The sequence below is a fragment of the Bubalus kerabau genome, chromosome 11, assembly GCF_029407905.1.
Source record: "Bubalus kerabau isolate K-KA32 ecotype Philippines breed swamp buffalo chromosome 11, PCC_UOA_SB_1v2, whole genome shotgun sequence".
Lineage (NCBI taxonomy): Eukaryota > Metazoa > Chordata > Mammalia > Artiodactyla > Bovidae > Bubalus > Bubalus kerabau.
Window position 1 is genome coordinate 103,201,016 of NC_073634.1, and position 19,569 is coordinate 103,220,584.

A 19,569-nucleotide genomic window follows, 5' to 3' on the forward strand; every position below is an offset into this window, starting at 1 on the left:
TCTCTGCTGTCATTGCCCTGCCTTTCTTTAATTTCTTAGTTCATATGTGTGCAGTTTCGTGAATTTTTTTAATGTCTGAATGTACCCAGGTAACCAGCACCCAGGTCAAGAAGAAGGACTTTACTAATACCCCAGAAGCCCCCTTGATTGTCTCTCCGAGTCACTAAAAGTCTTATAATACCCAGCACACATCAAAACAGGAGCAGGAGCAAGGTCTTATCCTGCTCAGTTTTGAACCATAATGCCACATGACTCTGTAGTGGGGATCAGGCAGATCGATGGGGCAGAATGGGAAGCGCGGATGAGAGACTCATCCTAGTGCAAACTTGATGTGCAGCAGAGGGGGCACCGTAGGGCAGTGAAAGTTAGGACAGGTCGCTCTGGAGTGGCCTCAGGACACCTCGCTGGTCTCCATGGGAGTAGGGGTGGGGGAAGAGATGCTATCCCACAAACAAAATATATTCCAGGTGAATTAAAGACTAAATGTGAAAACAGAACTCTCAAACTTCTAGAATAACATATCATGAATATTTTGGGGCTTCCTTGATAGCTCAGTTGGTAAAGAATCCACCTGCAATGCAGGAGACCCCAGTTCAATTCCTGGATTAGGAAGATCCTCTGGAGAAGGGATAGGCCAGCCACTCCAGTATTCTTGGGCTTCCCTTGTGGCTCAGCTGGTAAAGAATTCATCTGCAATGTGGGAGACCTGGGTTTGATCCCTGGGTTGGGAAGATCCCCTGGAGAAGGTAAAAGCTACCCACTCCAGTATTCTGGCCTGGAGAATTCCATGGACTATACATGGGTCGCAAAGAGTTGGACACAACTGACCGACTTTCACTATCACAAATATTTTACACTTTGGGGTAGAGAAGGACGTTTTTTAAAAGACATTTAAAATTGTTATCAGGAATAAACATTGAATTTTTAAATATTTTATTGAAATACAGTTGATTTGCAGTGTTGTGTTAACTTCTGTGAACAGCAGAGTGACTCAGTTATGCATACATATTTTCTTCTCCGTATTCTTTATCACTGTGGTTTATCGCAGGGTATTGACTACAGTTCCCTGGGTTATACAGTAGGCGCTTGTTGTTTATCCATCCTGTGGTATGTAATAGTTTGCATCTATTAATTCCAAGCTTTCGGTACCTCCCTCCCCCACACCCCTGATAGATTTTTTTGAAGACGAAAACTGTCAGGAATAAGGATCAATAGATTTTCTCTTACAAAATATAAAAAGACTTGTATAACAAAAGATACCACAGTTTAAAAAAAAGACCAGGAAAAGATACTTGCAGCAGCAAAGTCAAAATTAGTACCCAGAATATATAAAGAACTTAAGGAAAAAAATCCAAAAGGAAAATGGACATATGATGTTTATTTATTCAGTTTTCTAAATTTTTACTTTTTAGGCCACACTGCCTGGCATGTGGGATCTTACTTTTCCAACCAGGGTTGGAACCTGCATTGGAAGTGCAAAGTCTTAACCACTGGACTGCTGGGGAAGTCTGACATATGATATGGTTTTTTTTTGGGCGGCAGGGGGAGAAACAATTTTATTTTTTAATTTTTTTTTTATGATATGTTTTTAAAAAAGCATTTTACAAAATAAAAACTCAAATGGCTAATAAACCTAGATGAGGTGCTCAAACTCATGAAGTACCAGGAAATGCAAACTGAATCATCAATATTGATTTTCCCCCAAACTGGGAAAAATGAAATGTCTAATGACATCAAGGTTCAGTAAGGATGTAAGGAAACTACTTTGGGAATTCATTTGTCAGTTTCTACTAAAATTGAAAATGTGCACACCCTGTGTCCTAGGATTTTCCATCTAGATGTATATACCCTTAATCCCCACCCAGATAATACATAACGTATGTGCAAGGGGGGCTTCCCTGGTGGTCCATTGGTTGAGAATCCACCTTGCAATACAAGGGACACCAGTTGGATCCCCGAACGGGGAAAGTCCCACATGCCACGGAGCAGCTGAGCCTGTGCATCACAGCTACTGAGTGCATTCTAGAGCGCGAGAACCACAACTGCTGAGCCCACTTGCTGCAGCTGCTGAAGCCTGCATGCCCTAGAACCCATGCTCCGCAGCAAGAGAAGCCACTGCAGGCAGGAGCCTGTGCACCGCAACTAGAGAAAGCCTGTGTGCAGCAGTGAGGACCCAGCACAGCCAAAGCATAAGAGAAATAAATACGTCTTGAAAATAGCACAGTTTAAAGAAAAAAAAAAGAGATGTACAAGGAATTCTCGTAACTGTGTTGTCACAGCAAATGGTTGGAAATGACCTGAATCCCAGGAATGATTGGGATTTACCTGAATGCCCAGGTGATGCTTTGGGCAAATAGATGTACATGCGATAGAACACAAGCAGGTAAGATGAGGAACCAGAGCATATTCAATGTGTCAACACAGATAGGGCCTCAAAGAAGGCAATGCTGTCTGAAAAATGCAGGTTGCCAGATGTACACATACGTTGTAACACAGTTTATCAAACTTTTAAAAACATCATGATACTGTATTGATGTTTATGGTTATGGATATGAACTTGGGAAGGGATGGTCGAGGGGAATAGGATTTATTCTCTTCCTCTTCCTGCTCCTTGCCCTCTCTCTGTTCTGATGGCTCTAAAGCAGCTTCGATGTAGACACGTCGTAGTTGTGAGCAGTGGGTAGATGGATATTTGTTGTTATTCCTTTTATTTTTCTAGAGCGAAGGGGATTTTGAGCCTCCTGGGGGAAAGGGCTCTCTTGTCTCGCTGACCATTGATTGTCTGTCCTTGGGGAGATTTCTGGCTTCCCTGTGGTGGAAGAAGAGGTTTCCTTATTCCTGGACTGTAAGGAGGCTGTTGGGAGACTTTTTTTTTTGAGAGTGAGTCTTTTATCACTTAGTCATTAGTGGCATTTTGTAAATGCTAGTTTATTTACATTTGAATTAAATCAAAGTTGAATGAGTGATTAGTGTGTTTGACTTTCTTGGTTCCTATTAATCTGAAATTTTGTGTCTTCTATTTGTATAGTGAAATACAGTTTACACAGTGCCTTCCTTATATATATCGTATTTGATATGGTAACATGATCGCTTAAAAGGGAGTGTTGGAAATTAGGTTAGATGCTAAGTCACTTCAGTTGTGTCCGACTCTGTGCGACCCCATAGACAGCAGCCACCAGGTTCCCCCATCCCTGGGATTCTCCAGGCAAGAACACTGGAGTGGGTTGCCATTTCCTTCTTCAAGGTTAGATGAGGGTCCTGCAATTAATATATTGCTGGCAAATAATAATTGTTGTAAATAACTATTTTTTAGTGATTATAAGTTAGTACATGGTCTTTGTTAGGAATTTAGAAAATACAGATTCCTAACAAAGACCATGTACTAATTTGTTTCCCATGTTAGCAAGGTAATGCTCAAAATCCTTCAAGCTAGGCTTTGGCAGTTCATAAACTGAGAAATTCCAGATGTTCAGGTTGGATTTAGAAAAGGCAGAGGAACCAGAGATCAAATTGCCAGTGTTCTTTGGATTATAGAGAAAGCAAGGGAATTCCAAAAGAAATCTGCTTCATTGACTACACTAAAGCCTTTGTGTGGATCACAGTAAACTGGAAAACTCTTCCAGAGATAGGAACACCAGACCACCTTACCTATGTCCTGAGAAACTTGTAGGCAGGACGAGAAGCAACAGAACCTTACATGGAACAACTGACTGGTTCAGAATTGGGAAAGGAGTATGTCAAGGCTGTATATTGTCACTCTGCTTATTTAATCTCTATACAGAGTATATCATGCGAAATGCTGGACTGAATGCCTCTCAAGCTGGAATCAAGATTGCTGGGAGAAATATCTACAACCTCAGATATGCAGATTATACCACTCTAATGGCAGAAAGCAAAGAGGAACTAAAGAGCCTCTTGATGAGGGTGAAAGAGGAGAGTGAAAAAGCTGGCTTAAAACTCAACATTCAATAAACTCAGATTATGGCTTCTGGTCACATCACTTCATGGCAAGCAGATGAGGAAAAGTGGAAACAGTGACAGATTTTATATTCTTGGGCTCCAAAATCACTGTGGACGGTGACTGCCACCATGAAATTAAAAGACATTTGCTCCTTGGAAGAAAAGCTATGACAAACCTAGATAGTGTATTAAAAAGCAGAGACATAGCTTTGCCAACAAAGGTCTGTACAGTCAAAGCTGTGGTTTTTCCTGTAGTTGTGTATGGATGTGGGAGTTAGATCATGAGGAAGGCAGAGCACCGAAGAACTGATGCTTTTGAAGAGTGGTCCCTTGGACAGCAAGATCAAACCAGTTGACAAGCCTAAAGAAAATCAGTCCTGAATATTCATATATTCATTGGAAGGCTTGATGCTGAAGCTCCGGTACTTTGGCAACTTGATGCAAAGAGCCAACTCATTTGCAAAGACCCTGATGCTGGGAAAGGTTGAGGGCAGGAGGAGAAGGGGATGATGGAAGATGAGATGGTTGGATGGCATCATCAACTCAATGGGCATGAGTTTGAGGCAACTCTGGTAGATGGCGAAGGACAGGGAAGCCTGGTGTGCTGCAGTCCTTGGGGTTGCAAAGAGTCAGATGTGACTGAGCGACTGAACAACAAAGTGAAAGAAACAATGAATAGAATTTTAAAATACAAACGAAAAACAAACACTAGCAAAAATAATGATGTGGATTTGGGGAAGAACCAAATCCAAGTTTTAGAAAAATGCTTAGCCTAGTGTTTTGTATTTAGGATCTATGTGATAACTGAACATTTGGGCAGATAATTCCCATTATGAAACTCATGACTTTACACAACGTGAAGTGCCTTTGTGGAACCTCAGCTTTGGGAGTATCCACTGATCCCATTGTTCTGTTGGCCTTACAATTTGTGGACTGAGCTGAGATTGGAGTCACAACTCTAAGACAGTTTGAAGTGATGGGCAGGTGTCTCTTGTTGTCCTTCGGAGGGAGGAGCCAAGTGTATTCTTGGAGCAGCTTTGGTTACTTCCCCCTCCCCACCCCCCTCCCTGTTTTGAGTGCCTGCTGGATGCCAGGCCTTGTACTTGAAGGAAGGATAGGAGGATGACTAAAACGTTGTTCTTCCTTCCCTGGAATTCATGTTCCAGCAGGCCATCGAGTCTGCCCCCGAGACCCTTCCAAATGCACTGGACTGAATCGAATCTATTGTGTGTTTCCCTCTGCAAAACTGTTGCTGTCGTATGAATTTCTGATGAGTCTTCTTCAGCTTTTGGAGCAAGATCAGGTCCCACAGTGGTCAATATTACTGAATATATGGAGACATTGATTAGCTGACAAGGAACTAGATATCACAGTTTTCCAAGCAAATGAATAGGTTTACTAATCAACTTCTCCAGATTACTAATTCTTCTACTGCACATCTTTTCAGGATGACGTGAGGCATAAGGTTCATCTGAACACTTTTGGATTCTTCAAGAATGGGTACATGAAGGTGAATGTCAGTAGCCTTTCAGTGAATGAACCTAAAGGAGCCACAGACAAGGACTTAACTGTAAGTGCCTTTCCAGGAGCAAGGGTAAACCCTTTTCTGTTGCTTAGGTAAGAGCGTCCCCCATTTTTAAATATGAAATATTAGAATATGTAGAAAATTAAACTTGTGAGCAGGCATCAGTAGTTTTATTTTTTAACACTGAAGTTACAATTCTTGAATAATTTCAGTTACAACTGATCCTTCTTACAAAATACATGCTAAGAAAACCGAGAGGAAGGCCAGGCCAAAATAATCACCTTTTCTTCTCTTGGGCTAAGAAAGGTATGGACGTTGGGGCATCAGTGGTAATTCACTTCTACCGTTTTCACCTCTTAGATTGGATTCAGCCTAGACCGAACAAAGAATGATGGCTTTTCTTCTTATCTGGTGAGCATCAAGTGTGTGACCTGAACGCTCCCTACACTTGAGCCCAAGGCCCTGGGTGGGAACACCCTGCCCCCGTCAGTGCTGTTTCTTGAGGTGGCAGCTTCGACTTCCAAGCGTCTCTGAGCAGCCACAGTTGTGGTTTTTGAGTAGGGGCTGGGCCACTTACTTGCTTTGTTCATGTAAACTTTTTGTTCTTGTTTAGTGTGACTGAATAACATGATGTATAATTGGGTCTTCCTTTCTCAGGATGAAGATGTGAATTACTGTATTTTAAAGAAACAGTCTGCCTCTGTCACCCTTTTAATCCTAGACATCTCCAGAAGTGAGTAAGTAATGCTAATAATCCTTCAGTTCAACCCTCGAGTAAAGCTGGGGGGAGTTTGGTAGTTAAGCTAAGACGTGTATCATCTGCCACACGCCAAATACTTGGCCGAGTGCTGGAGATTAGGTGGAGGTGCAGTCCTGGAGGAGCTTCTAGATGCGGCAGCAGCAATACCAGTGCTGGCAGCAAACCGGAGGAGCAGTAGGGCAGAGGGACGGTGGTTCGTGGGCAGGAAGGGAAGGCTTCAGAGAAGTGTTGGCGCAGCCAGCTTTCTCATGAGGAGACTTTGCAGAGGAATAAGAAAGGGAAGCACATTCCGGGCAAAGAGAACGTGTTACACTGAGGCAGAGTAGCGTGCGCTAGCATGGCACGTGTTCAGTGAAGTGAGTGCGTTGTTCGCGCCAGCTAAGGGGAAGAGGGAGGTTTCTGCCTATCCTGTGCTGGACGTGCTCCCCTTGATGTGTGTGATAGTGCCAACTGAGGGCACGTGTCCACTCCGGCATCAAAACTTGTGGCCCCCTCCTCAGGTGGGATGGGTCTCACAAAATTGGGGTCTGGTCAGCAGGGAGAGGGAGGAAATGCATCTTACATGGGCTGTGAATCGTTTTTACTGCTCTTCACCTGCTCCCCGAGGCCTCGTTTTAACATCTTACTGGGTTTTTTTTTAACCTCTTGTTCCTTTTCCCTTGTGCACGAAATATAGGAAAGATGGGGAAAGAATAGTCATTTCTCCTAATTCTCCATGTTAGAATAATCAGTCATTTATATTTCCTTCTAAACTTGTTTCCTAAGTCCAGAACATTTGATTTTAAAAATCCATAGTCATTTTATAATTTTATAAGCATCCCTGTTCATTCAGCTTGATCATCATCAATTTGTTGAACACATTACACATACTTAGGGAGGAAATATATACCTCAGGATCAAATGGTTGCTACAGACTGAAACTTTAGAGTAAGGCTGCCCCAGCTGCTGACTAGCTTACTACTCTTGGGCAAATTCTTTAACCTTTTAGCTTCTATTTCAGCATCTGTAAAAGGCAGATAATAGAATCTGCATCATAGTCCATCATGGACTGCGTGAGACGATGGGCTTAGAGCTGGAAACAACACCTACCCGCCATAAGCTTTACTTTGGTCTCTTTTTCTTCTGTCTTACTTGAATATAGAGTGAAGATAAGATCTCCACCAGAAGCTGGTGCCCAGTTACCAAAGATCATCTTTACCAAGGATGAGAAGGTTGTTGGTCAGAGCCAGGAGCCTGGTGTTAACCCTGTCTCATCAGGCAGCCAGGCTCCGAAAGCACAAGGTAACTGTAAGGTAGACACTAGCCTTTCCTTCACTACCTTGCTTCCTAGATCCATTTTTGTTCCTACTTAAAAACAAACATGATTTTATTTAGCATTATTTTACTTTGGAGGTGATATTAAAATGCATAACAAAGAAAAATGCAGGAAAGATGGAGAAAGAATAGTCATTTCTCCTTATTCTCCATGTTAGAATAATCAGTAATTTCTGTTTCCTTCTAAACTTGTTTCCTAAGTCTAGAACATTTGATTTTAAAAATTCATAGTCATCTTATAATTTTATAAGCATCCCTGTTCACTCAGCATAAATTTTTTTTATACTTATCAGATGCCCCATTAAATGGATACTATAGTTTGCTTGGCATTTTCCCTTAAAGAGACATAGTTCCATTTCGATGCTATTATAAAGCATTGCTGCATCAGACGTCTTTATTTGTAGATTTTTTTTTTTTTTTCATATGTAGAACGTTTTTTTTTTAGGCTGAGTTCCAGGAACTGGAATTTCTGGTTCAATGGATATGAATACTTTTGGGAACATTGATACATATTTTCATTCCTTTCCACATGAGTTGTGTGAATTTATACTCCTTTTGGGAAATATATAATCATAGCACCCACATCACCAAGTCCTAGCCAGCAGTGGGTTTTTGGTTGTGTTTGTTTTTTAAATCCTAAAGTGAAAGGCAAAGGGGTGTCCTTGGTTTTGAAGTCACTCTTATTACTGAGATCGTACTTTTTCTCCCTATGTTGATTTACCAGTTTAGATTTATCACCTCTTTTATTGACCATCAGGTTTATCTAGTAATTTATATGAGTTCTTTAAAGATAACATTATTAGTTACAGTATTATTTATGTATTATTTTCTCAGTTTGTCAAAGTTCTAACACACACTAAACGACGTGCAGAGTGTCCCACGTGTGCGATGGTGCGGCTCCATGTATGTGCACCATCTTCTCCTTGTCTAGGTTCCTTGAGCTCACGTGACCATTCCCTAGGCAGAACATTTTCGTCCTTCTTTTTATTCTGAAACTCTCTCCCTTCCTACATAGTTTGAGAGTTTCTTCCTGAGAAAGAACGATTTAAGTAAAAATAAGACACAGAGGCCCTCTTTTTTCATTGAAAGAAATCATTAGCAATCTTTATACTCCTTGCCGTGAGAAAAAATTATGCTTTATGCTAGTAATATTTGCTGTTTTTTCTACATATGTAAATAAATCTCATATGTATATATTTTAAACAGTGATCTGGTTTCAAGTGTCATTACTTAGAAAAAAAGAAAGTCATTCCACATGGCATCTTTGGCAGTTACATGCACTAGGTTATTTAAAGACGATTTCTTTCGTTGATGCTGAGTGTTGCCATTTATTAAATTGTGTTCATAATAGAACATGTCCAATTTGCGGCTTCTACAGCTCAAGAATGTTGGGTGTTCTGAGGAGTTACAAGTTTGTAAGATGGCATGTGGCCTCACCATTTTGTTTATTTGTTTGAATTATTTGATGTTAGATGAGCTAGAGTCTCATAAAGTGATACCGTAATATACTTACAAGCTGAATCATGCAATAATATCTTTTAAATGATTCTTCTTTTAGAAAGTGGAAAGTCTAAAAGAAGTACCGTGGATTCAAAGGTAAGAACTAACCCCAGCCTGTGCTATCAGCTTTTCCAGGTGTGTGTGCTCACACGCATGTAGGACTGTCCTTATACATACGTATACACACACACACATACATCTGCATGCTCAGTCTGCAGACGCTTGCCTTCTGTTTGAGGAGAGAACTTGGACACTCTGAAATAATTTCAGAGTAAGACTGAGTGCGGAGTTACACAGCCCTTATGTGATAGAAGCTCAGATGGTGAGGGAGAGGGAAGTGGGGTATCTGAGAGTCGCCTGGAGGGAGATGTCACCGGGGCTTGAAGTGTGGTGGATTGTTTGGGGAAGAAGATGAGAAGAAAGGGGCTGAAGACCATGATGAGCAAAGACTGGAAGTGGACATGAGCACTGACGAGTGCTGGGCACTGGCCTGCTGAAAGTAAAACATAACATATATTTGGGACCAGAGAGAGGGATCTTAGATTATAGAGGGCCAAAAAATTGAAGATATCGATGCACAGAAAACAGGAAGTCATCGTGTGTCCTTGGTCAGGATGGAACGTGATACAGAACGTGTTAAGGGAAAGTCGTTGTTCAGAAGAAACGTGCAGGGTGGCGGTGGTGAGGGGGCCGGGGACCTGAGAGGGGCCAGGAGGAGTGCCGTCGTAACCGTGCAGGTTTCGGGTGTTGAGCATCTGAGCCAGAGCCAAGCTTCGGAATGTGGAGGAAGTGAGCAGCAGGCTGGGAGGCCAGGGCGGCGGGGAGCGGGGAGAAGAGGTAGGTTGCTTTCCTACCCCCAGCGAGGTGGGGAACAGAAATAACAGAAGGACACGTGGGAAAGTTTTAGTTTGGGTTATCTTAATATTTGAGTGATGGAGCATCCAGATGGCAGGGTTTTATTTTAACAGCTTTATTGAAGTAAAATTGATACACTACACACTGTGTGTATTTAAAGTGGCGGTTCAGTGAGTTTTGACTTGAACGTGCACCTGTGAAACCACCACCACGACGTATCCGTCCCCCTCCTGTCCTTAGGTGCCGCTGATCTGTCCCTAGATTCTCTCATTTAGTGTAGTTCTCTGAGGTTCCTCTGTGTCGTTGCACGTCTCAGTAGTTCCTTCTTTTTGTTACTTAGCTTTAGTCCATTGTGCCCGCGGCAGTATGTCGGTCGTTTGACGTTGGGCGTGGAGGCCAGGTGCTGTGTTGAGGTGTGGCCTGGGTTGGCGTTCGTTGTCTTACTAAAGCTGCAAGACTAGAGAGGTCTTACTAAAGCTGCAAGACTAGAGAGGTGCTCAGCGGGGAGCAGGGGGCTGTTGGGGCGACAGGAGAGGTAACTAAGAAAGGGAAATGGGTAAAGGTTTACCTTTTTTTGTAAAACAGGATTTCATTCATATTGAAAAGATGGTGAATTTCTTTTCCAGTGAGCTTTTGAAGACCAGCAAATCTAGTATTTTAGAAAAACATGTTTTGGAGCTTTTAAATTTTTATTTTTACTAGCATGTTTTTTTGGATGGTCTCATCTAAAATAGGTTGTTAATGTCTTTTTTAGGCAACAGGAGAGAAATCCTTTTCTGTTCATAATAATGATGGGGCGGTTTCATTCCAGGTATGTAATCTCTTTGAGTCAAGCTTTGTAGAATTTATCTCTGCCATGTAAAAGGGTGAATTTTTAAAGAAACTTTCAGTTTAGGAATAATAACTTACATATGCTGTGTGCCAGTCATTTGAATATAGTAACTCTCTCCGTAACAAACCTCCAAGGTGGATATTGGTACCCGCCGCTTATCAAATCATGTATCTCTGAGAGAGAATAACTGTATATCCAGTGTGAGCATCAAGGCCCAGGTTCCAACCCGGTTCTCCCTGGCTGTCCCCACAACTCTGCCTGTCTAATCCCACGCTGCCTCCCATTCAGAGTGTGTCAGAAACCCAGGATTCTACACCTGAAAGGATGATTGTCATCTTTTGGATGATGTTGTCATTTCAGAGACGAGTTCACTGAGACTTAGAGGCCTGAGTGAGCTGCTCAGCCGTCACCGTCGTTAACTGCACATGAGTGCTCGTGGCAGCATCACAGCCTGTGCGTGGGATGTGGGGTAGGACACTGAATTGGATCTCAGAGCCCACGTGCTAGGTGGTGACCTTGGACAACTCACTTAACCTCTGAACCTCACTCTTTAATCATCTGAAAAGGAAAATGATGACACCCATCTCACAGGGTGGTTAGGTATATCATTTTTTAAAAATAAAAGTGCTTTGTAAAGCACTGTACAAATAGTCTCTTATCATTAACTTGTAAGAATCACTACCTCTTTTTCTAATCAGTTTTCATTAACTGAGGCATCATTTACTTCGAGTGAAATGCACAGCTCCTGAGTGTGTGGTTCTGTCATTTCTGACAATGGCCTGCACCCCTGCCCTTACCCGTGCTCAAGATTCTCTGTATTTGTATCACTTCTGAAAGGCCCCCGCCCCTGCATCTGCAGGTCTGAGTTCTCACCATAGGTTCTTTTGCTGCTCTAACAGTGTTGATGTTATTTAACTTTAGTAGCCATTGGTATTAACAGCTGACTTGAGAGTTTGTGGGGTGCTCATCTGCTCTGAACCCTCAGCAGCTTCCCCTCTGTCTCACAGTAGAAGCCCAAGTCCTCCTGCTGGTCTCTGAGCACACGTGGTCTGGCTGCTGTCGACTCTGACCTCAGTTCCTGTTTCCTCCCCACCCTCTGTGTATTACTGTTCTGCAGCCACACAGGCCACCTTGCTGCTCCTAGAGAAGATAAAGCCTTGGCTTCTGCTCTGGCAGTACCCACTGGAGAAAAGCTTGTCCACAGAGTCTTCATTATTACTTTCTTCCTCCTTCACATCTTGGCTCAAATGTCACCTTTTCAGCAAAGCTTCCTCCAGTTGCACTGTTTGAAATGCAGCCCCTCCTCCCTGCCCCCCGGCTCTACCTTTTCCCTTAATACTTCTTTCCAGCGTACAGCGTACTGTATTTGTTTGTTATATTTATTGTCTCTCTCTCTTTAGAAGGTAACTATACTATAGGCAGGGATTTCTGTCTGCTTTCTTGCTGCTCTGTGTGAAATTCCTCATCTTGGGCCTGGCCCTAGTAGTCTTCCTGTCAGTAATTACTGAGATGGATGAATGTATGAACGAATGTCAGACATCCTGCTAAGTACTCACAGCTTACCTTGTCTCAGTTCATCCTCCCAGCAAGCTATGAAAGTCGGTACTTGTATTAGTCCCCTTTACAGATGTCTCTTTTTTTCACTTCTTTAAACTTTTGAGGTACGGTACCTATAGAAGAGCGTATCGTACTTACCTTGAGTACATATGATGGTCAGTAATCACCTTCATAGCCATCACCTGGAACAGGAGCTAGCCCAGTGCTTACCATGCCTGTGTCCCTCATGTTCTTCTCTGAGTGACTCCTGTCATGAAAGATGTTACCATAACCATTTCCTTGTTTTCTTCATTGTTCACCACTTGTATATGTAGCCCTAAACAGTATATTAATATTTTAGACTTACAGTAAAATATTCCCTAGAATTGATCAGGCAGTCACATTCTGTGATTATATATATGTGTGTATATGTATAAATAACATTTTTTGATTTACATTAAGCTTCACTTGAATACATGAAATATATTGAAAAACAAAGAAAAATCTCTAAACATAGTAGATGTAGCCTCTGTTACTGTTGTCTAAAATCATACAGGTACATTTTGATGAGGAAATACTGGTCCTTTAGTTTTTCAAGTACCAGAAGAACCTCCTTTCTTTCTTAGAAGTATTTTTTACCTAAAGGGCAAAACAGTAATGTGTGGGCTTGAAAGCTAGATAACCGCATCTTAAGTTAGCTCTGCAGACTTCGGCAAAAACCCATCACTGATGGATAGATAGGTGATAAAGGAAGTGTAGTAAAGTGTAGAGTCTAGGTAGTGGGTACATAGGTATTGACCGTATAATCCAGTCTACTTTTCTGTTAGCTTGAAAATCGTTAAAATATTAGGAGGGTATCATAGAATAAGAAAACGTGTATTGGAACTCTGCTCTAGGAGAGTTTGATTAACTTAAGTAAACAGTCTGTTTTCTTCTGTTCGTAGTATTCATGATTTCTTTCTGAGATTTAAAAATTTAGCTGAGGATTTGGGTATCCTTAAACTTTTTTCTTCTTCATTTTCAGTTTTTCTTTAACATCAGCACTGATGACCAAGAAGGCCTCTACAGTCTTTATTTTCATAAGTGTCTTGGAAGTGACGCTTGGTCTAATGACAAGTTTTCGTTCAGCCTCGATGTGAGTACCATGTGAAAACTGCTCCACATAGAAGTTGTCAGCTGTGTGAACTGCAAGATGCTTGTTTCTTTCTAAGAGCAGTTTTAAGAACATTTAAGCAGAGTTAGAGAAAAACATGGCCAGAATAACATTTCTGCCAGTGGGCAGCATACTTTAGCAGAGGACTCTTCAAAAGGAAATATAAAGGATTTATATTAGGATGTGTTTACACTTCAGCCTGTGCATTAAGAATGTGGTTGTTCGGACTTCCTACGTGGTCCAGTGGTTAAGACTCTGCACTAACAAGGCGGGGATGCAGGTTCGATCCCTGGTTCAGGGAACTGAGACCCCAACACCTCAGGGTGCAGCCAGAAAACAAAGTGCCGCAGCGTCTGTAAGTCATCGATACTCTGTTTCCGAAAAGAATATGGTTGTTACCTTCCGGTACTCACTTTCTTGAGCTTCTGTGAAATGGCAGAGATTCCAAATTACTGAATATGGGATGATCTGTTCCTGAAAAGTGAAAATAGTCTCATGTTGGTTTCAGATCGAGATCACAGAGAAGAATCCTGACAGCTACCTCTCAGCAGGAGAAATTCCTCTCCCCAAATTGTACATTTCCATGGCCTTCTTCTTCTTTCTCTCTGGGACCATCTGGATTCACATCCTTCGAAAACGACGGTAAATTATCACCTTCTTGAGCTCTTCAGCCCCCAGGGTTTGGGGATGTGTTTGTTTAATTTCACCTGTTGCTGTCTTCTGAACCAAGAGACCTTGTCACTAGCAGTCCCGTTTTCTTCAAAGGGCATCTTCCCTGAAACAAGGGGGACTCTGCAGAAGCCTTACAGTGTGGGAGGCTTTTGCATGCCATGATGTTTGTTTACTTCCTTTTGCTTGGTTTAAAAAGCAAATCCAAATATTTCAATAATATACAATCGAAGTAAAATATATAAGCAAAGTGTTTCCATAGCAAGGTCTGGAGAAGGAAATGGCAACCCACTGCAGTTCTCTTGCCTGGGAAATCCCATGGATGGAGGAGCATGGTAGGCTAGAGTCCACGGGGTCACAAAGAGTTGGACATGACTGAGCGACTGAGCGACTTCACTTTCCATAGCAAGGACACCCCAGCTCAGGACTCAGAGTGAATGCATTGGTCACATTCAGGGGCTATTTGTTCTTAAGACAAGAGGCGTGACCGTGGCCCAGGGCCTGGTGGGAGCCTGGAGCTGCTGCCGAGCTCTGAAGGCCCAGCCGGGGTAGACACTGCCCTCCAGAGGCTCGAGAAAACCTCTTCAAGGCCTACCTGCCTGACTCTTGGCCTTTCTCCTGAAACCCCTGAGGCTTTAACTTCCTCTTCTTGGTATTTGAGGGGAGCAGCAGCGTATGAGTGGAACTAGTGATTAATTCTGTGTCCCTCCCCCAAAGTGGAAACGAAATGCTAGTTTTCAGTTAAAGAATAGTGTTTGTTATAAAGCCCATAAACTGTGTAAAGGAAGGTATGGAAATACAGTATCATAATAGAGATTTAAATTCACACAATAAATGAGTACCCCAAATACCAGATGCCTCCTTCTCTGGAACAGTGGGCCAGAAATGGAGACCTCTAAGCCCTGGTAGCCTGCCTGTCTTCTAGTGGACATGGCTCAGCTCGAATACTGGGCTCTGCTGGGTGCGGTTTGCTGTTTCCTGTTTGTTGTAAATCTTTTACACCCACTGGATGCAAAGAACGTCTTGTTTGCTTGTGAAGGACTCTACATAATCATGTTTGGACTAGAGATCGGGAAACCATTAATAAGAAAAAAAGAATCCTGCAAATTCAGGCCATAAAAGATGGTGGAGGGTGGTTTTTTTTTTTTTTAAAGGTTTTGCTCTTACCTTTAGTAGACAAGTAAGAACTAGGAGTTGGAAACCTGGTTTTCAAATGTAAATGCTGACTGTTGTTGCTGCTGATTGAAGTGTACCTGGTTTCACTCTGTAATTCTCTTTTTCCTCAGCTGCAGAACTGGAACAGTCATAATCTGCCATAATCTGCCTTCCTCTCAAAGTCTTAGATCTTCAGATTTCTTATGTGATTTCCCCTGAAATGATGTGTACAAGAGGGCTTTGCAAATCAGAGTGCTATGCAAAGATGAGGCACATGCAAAATAGCTTAGCCAGATGTTCAGTGGTATTTTAAATTCCCTTTATTTAGCGAGGCAACAGTCACTGGTTCACTTTTATATAAAACCGTGACGACAGTTTAAAACCCGTGGTTAAACGAGGCTGACCTGCTTTGGGCAGCATATTTTAAACTTCTTATTGAAGTGTAGTGTAGATCCAGAAACGTGTTGTTCTGGCCCTCTGCCCACCCCCACCCCCCATGTTTTTCCAGGAGTCTTGAGCCACGGGGGGTTGGTGATTCGAGTCACATCATGGATGTGCCTCCAGGGCTCTTTGAGAGACTCGCAGCCCCTAGAGTTGGAGGGAGCTGAGAGACTTGGGCTTGTTGAGGCCTCGAGAGGGGAGGTGAGAGCCACAGTTGGCGTCCCGGGCACAGCTGGCCTGGGCCCATGTTGGTCTGCTGTGCCGTCGTGGCCTCTCTCACGTCCACGAGTTCTGTCGTGGCCCCGGAGCACGGGGAGAGGGGGAGGGAACACGGACAGCTGGCCCGCTTGGAGCCTCTCTCTGCCCAGCACGGTGCTGGGTGTAGTGCCATTTTCAGCAGAGGTTTCTGAGGCCTCATGAGAGGAGGGTGGTCAGGGTAGAGCCCGTGTGTGAGCCCGGTCGCTGCCCCCCCCGGAGCTCGAACTCTTGCCTGCCTTCACCTGCCATCGCCACTGTCCCCCAGGCTGCAGGTCGAGGGGGCCAGGCCGTGGGGGTGAGCCCAGCCCTTGCCGGCTCTGCAGCCTGGGTGAGTCTCGTGGCTATTGAGAACCGACAAACTCCTCTGGCCTTGACTTCCCTTTCGACCTTCAAGTAGGTAGGCCCTGGAGCAGGAAAGAACCAGGGAGGAAGCCAGCCCGGAAACTGGCGTGCGTCACTCATGACCCGCCCTCCTTATCGTTCTGTGCAAGGCCCTCTCCTGTTTGACTTCCTGTCCCCTCTCTCGTTCCTTCCCACCCACGGCCAGCCGCCCAAATGTGTTTCGTCTGTATTTTGGGGTATTTGTGTATCTTGATAAACAAATCATATTTATTGGTATTGAATGTATTTTTAATTTATATGAACTGTCCTGTCTGTAAGTATTGTTTTCGTACCTTGTTTCACTTGGTAACATCCTCTTTAAGATGTAAGCACATCGCTGCGTGCGCGCCCAGTTCATGGCTGTTCAGCTCCTTGTCATCCAGTGGGTGCCCCATTTAGCTTGCCCGCCCCCTTCGTGGTGGACCCTTAGCTTGTCCTCATCTCCCTGCTCCCCTACCCTGTCACCTGCCCGCCTGCCTGTCCCCAGATGGCTTGGGCAGCCTCTGAGGTTCATTCTGGAAGGAGGCGCGCTGGGTGTGGGGCGTGCGCTGCTTCAGTTTCGCTGAGCGCTGCCAGGTTGCTTCCCGCAGGCCTGGGCGGGCGGTGCTGCCGCCGCACGCGCCAGCACTGACACCTGAGCCGGTGCCTGGTTTTCTCTGGCGTGTCTCTAGAATTAGCTTTGCAGAGACACATCAGCCTCCCGGGCTTCCCCGCGTGGCGGCCCGTGTTTGCATTATCCTTCTGCCGGGTTTGCTGTCTGTCCCGGGTTGCTATGCTTGAGTTCGTGCACATTTGATTCTCAGTCCCTCGTGTCTTAAGACATTGCCGATTTCTTTTCCCAGTTGAATTGTTGAGGGAAAATCTTTCACATTGATGGAGTCGAGGCCATGTAATTGTAGCCTTCTGGGTCGTGCCTCATGGATCCTGAGAGGCCCATTCCTACTCCAGATCACAAAATGTCTATTTTCTGTTTAGCAGCCAAATCCCCCTGGGGTATAGGTAAGTGTGAAGTTGAGGTCAGCTTTCCTCATTTATTATATAGGTTTGAGCTGAGGTTGTTGTTTTTTTTTTTCCTCCAGTGCCAGTTATTAAGCAGCCTATTCTTTTCCCATTGACTTGGTGTCACCTTAAATATTAAGCTTCCATACATGCACAAATCTATCTCTAAGCTTTCTAGTCTGTTCTGTTGGTTTACTTCTCTGATGCTCACTGTCCCGCATTTTTTAACTGCTGTATCTTTGCAGATTATCTTGATATCAGAGAGTGGGAATTCCCCCTGTCTTCTTCCTCAAGTCTTTGCTTTCTTTCATAGGGTTTAAAACTTTTTCTCTGTCATGGTTTTGTGTGTCTCACAGGTTAACTCCTAGGGCGAGGCGGGAAGGGGTAGAGGAATTGAATGTCTGGCAGCCTGAGGGTGGACTAGTGCCCGTAGAGGATGTGGGGGGGAGTGGGTGCTGTGTCTCACTGGCCTGGTGTGTTTGGCAGGTTCCAGCCTTGAGGGGACAGAGAGGGGCACGGTCTTTGACTATCCCTACCTAGCACCAAGCCCACCTCTCCTCTGGGCTAGCGATTTCCCCTAGAGCTGTGCCCAGTCACCTCTGCCTTCCTGGGGATTTGGTGCCATTTTCATAGATCCATCTGCCTCTTTCTTGCCTCTGTGGGCTTTCCAGGGTGGTTTCCGGAGAGGAAACTGGCAACCTGTTTAGATTTCCATCTTATCAGGCCTGGGAACCCATTGTGCATAACTTGGCTCCATTCACAGAGTTGGATTACATGGTAGAGATGACTTGGAACCCCATTCCACACCTTCTCTGCTGGCAGCAACCACTTTTTAAAAAAGCTTTGTGTTTGTGGTTTGCTTAGATCATATTTACGACTTCCTTATAAATATATGATGGGTGGGGCTTCGGCTGTCCTTTGGGAGTGTGAAATTGTCCTTAAATTCTTTTCTTTCTGTTTTATAGGAATGATGTATTTAAAATTCACTGGCTGATGGCTGCCCTTCCTTTCACCAAGTCTCTTTCCTTGGTGTTCCACGCAGTATGTATTCGTGTTTTGGAGTCATTTATGAAATACCTATACTATCAGGGAAAATAAGTTGGAAGACAGGCTACATCCAACAACAGATAAAAGAATGCCTTTGCAATGAAGCCTCCTTTGGTCCGGGAAGGGCTGGTCATGGGATAAATCATCATAACCTCCCTAGTGCTAGACTTAAAACATCTTTAGATATTACCTACAGACTCAGAGTTTTCTCTTGTAGGTGTTTATTTTTTCACCCTTCTAGTCATTTCTTGAGATTAGAGGGCCACCTCATGAATTGTTTCCACAGCTTCCTTTATTTTTTGAAATATTCCCCCATGTTCCCATTTGATTTGAAATTCACTGTTAGCATACTTGTTTGAGAGGAAACTGACACTCTAAAGATTGAGGCATAAGAATTGAGTCAAGCTCTGAATGTTTAGTGCTGATGCAGACTGAAATGAGCCAGCCCGTGGGAGACAGTCACAGCTTCCCCACTTTGTAGGCCTGCGAGATATCCGTGGGCCCCATCTGTGAGGGTGACAGTCTCCAGACTCTCAAGAGCCTACTGCCCTTAAAAATGTTGTCCTAGAAAAAGTAATAATGTATCCAGTTGTAGTTTCAAGAAATGACGATTATTTGGCTAGTTTCCCATTTGGATTAAGGTAAAAAGATTCCTTATGGAATCATGCAGATGATGAGTCATGGGATTCTTGGGTCACTTTCATATCCAGACAGCCACTTGAGGAGGAATGAAAGGTGCATGAAGGAACTGATGTCAGCTTTGGGCATCCTGCCTGCAAGCATTTGGGGCACTACTGAAGCTGGCCACTTTAGTGGAAATTCATTGGTAGCTTCAGGTAGCTCTAAATTTACAGGTTTGGTTTTTTTTTTCCCCCGCAAAGAAAATAGAGTTGAAGCTGGGTGGTTCCACATAGGTTTTTTAACTGAGTTATTTCTTATGTAAGCAGCAAGGCTATGAGAGAGAAAGCTGTTGCCTGGGATTGAAAATACCCGTGACATTTGGAGGATTTTTTTGTTTTTTGGTTTTTTACATCTTTACTTTTATATATTAATTCATTAATTAGCCATTTAGTACCACTTGTGGAATCTCAGTTCCCCTGCCGAAGGATTGAACCCGGGACCCAGCAGTGAAAACCTGGACTCCTAACCACCAGGGACTCCCTTGGAGATTTCTTATAAGAAGA

The 19,569-nt window shown here is 43.6% G+C and overlaps 1 protein-coding gene across 1 annotated transcript in view; it reads left to right on the forward strand.

Moving 5' to 3' along the window:
- Positions 1–19,569, forward strand: part of GPR107 (G protein-coupled receptor 107) — a 56,722-nt gene that overhangs the window by 6,006 nt on the left and 31,147 nt on the right. Inside the window, exons 2-10 of the mRNA XM_055541398.1 lie at positions 5,408–5,530; positions 5,846–5,896; positions 6,143–6,222; positions 7,387–7,526; positions 9,118–9,155; positions 10,669–10,725; positions 13,307–13,417; positions 13,944–14,077; positions 18,304–18,379. Of these exons, the coding sequence (XP_055397373.1) occupies positions 5,408–5,530; positions 5,846–5,896; positions 6,143–6,222; positions 7,387–7,526; positions 9,118–9,155; positions 10,669–10,725; positions 13,307–13,417; positions 13,944–14,077; positions 18,304–18,379 (810 nt within the window). The remainder of the gene's footprint in view (positions 1–5,407; positions 5,531–5,845; positions 5,897–6,142; positions 6,223–7,386; positions 7,527–9,117; positions 9,156–10,668; positions 10,726–13,306; positions 13,418–13,943; positions 14,078–18,303; positions 18,380–19,569) is intronic.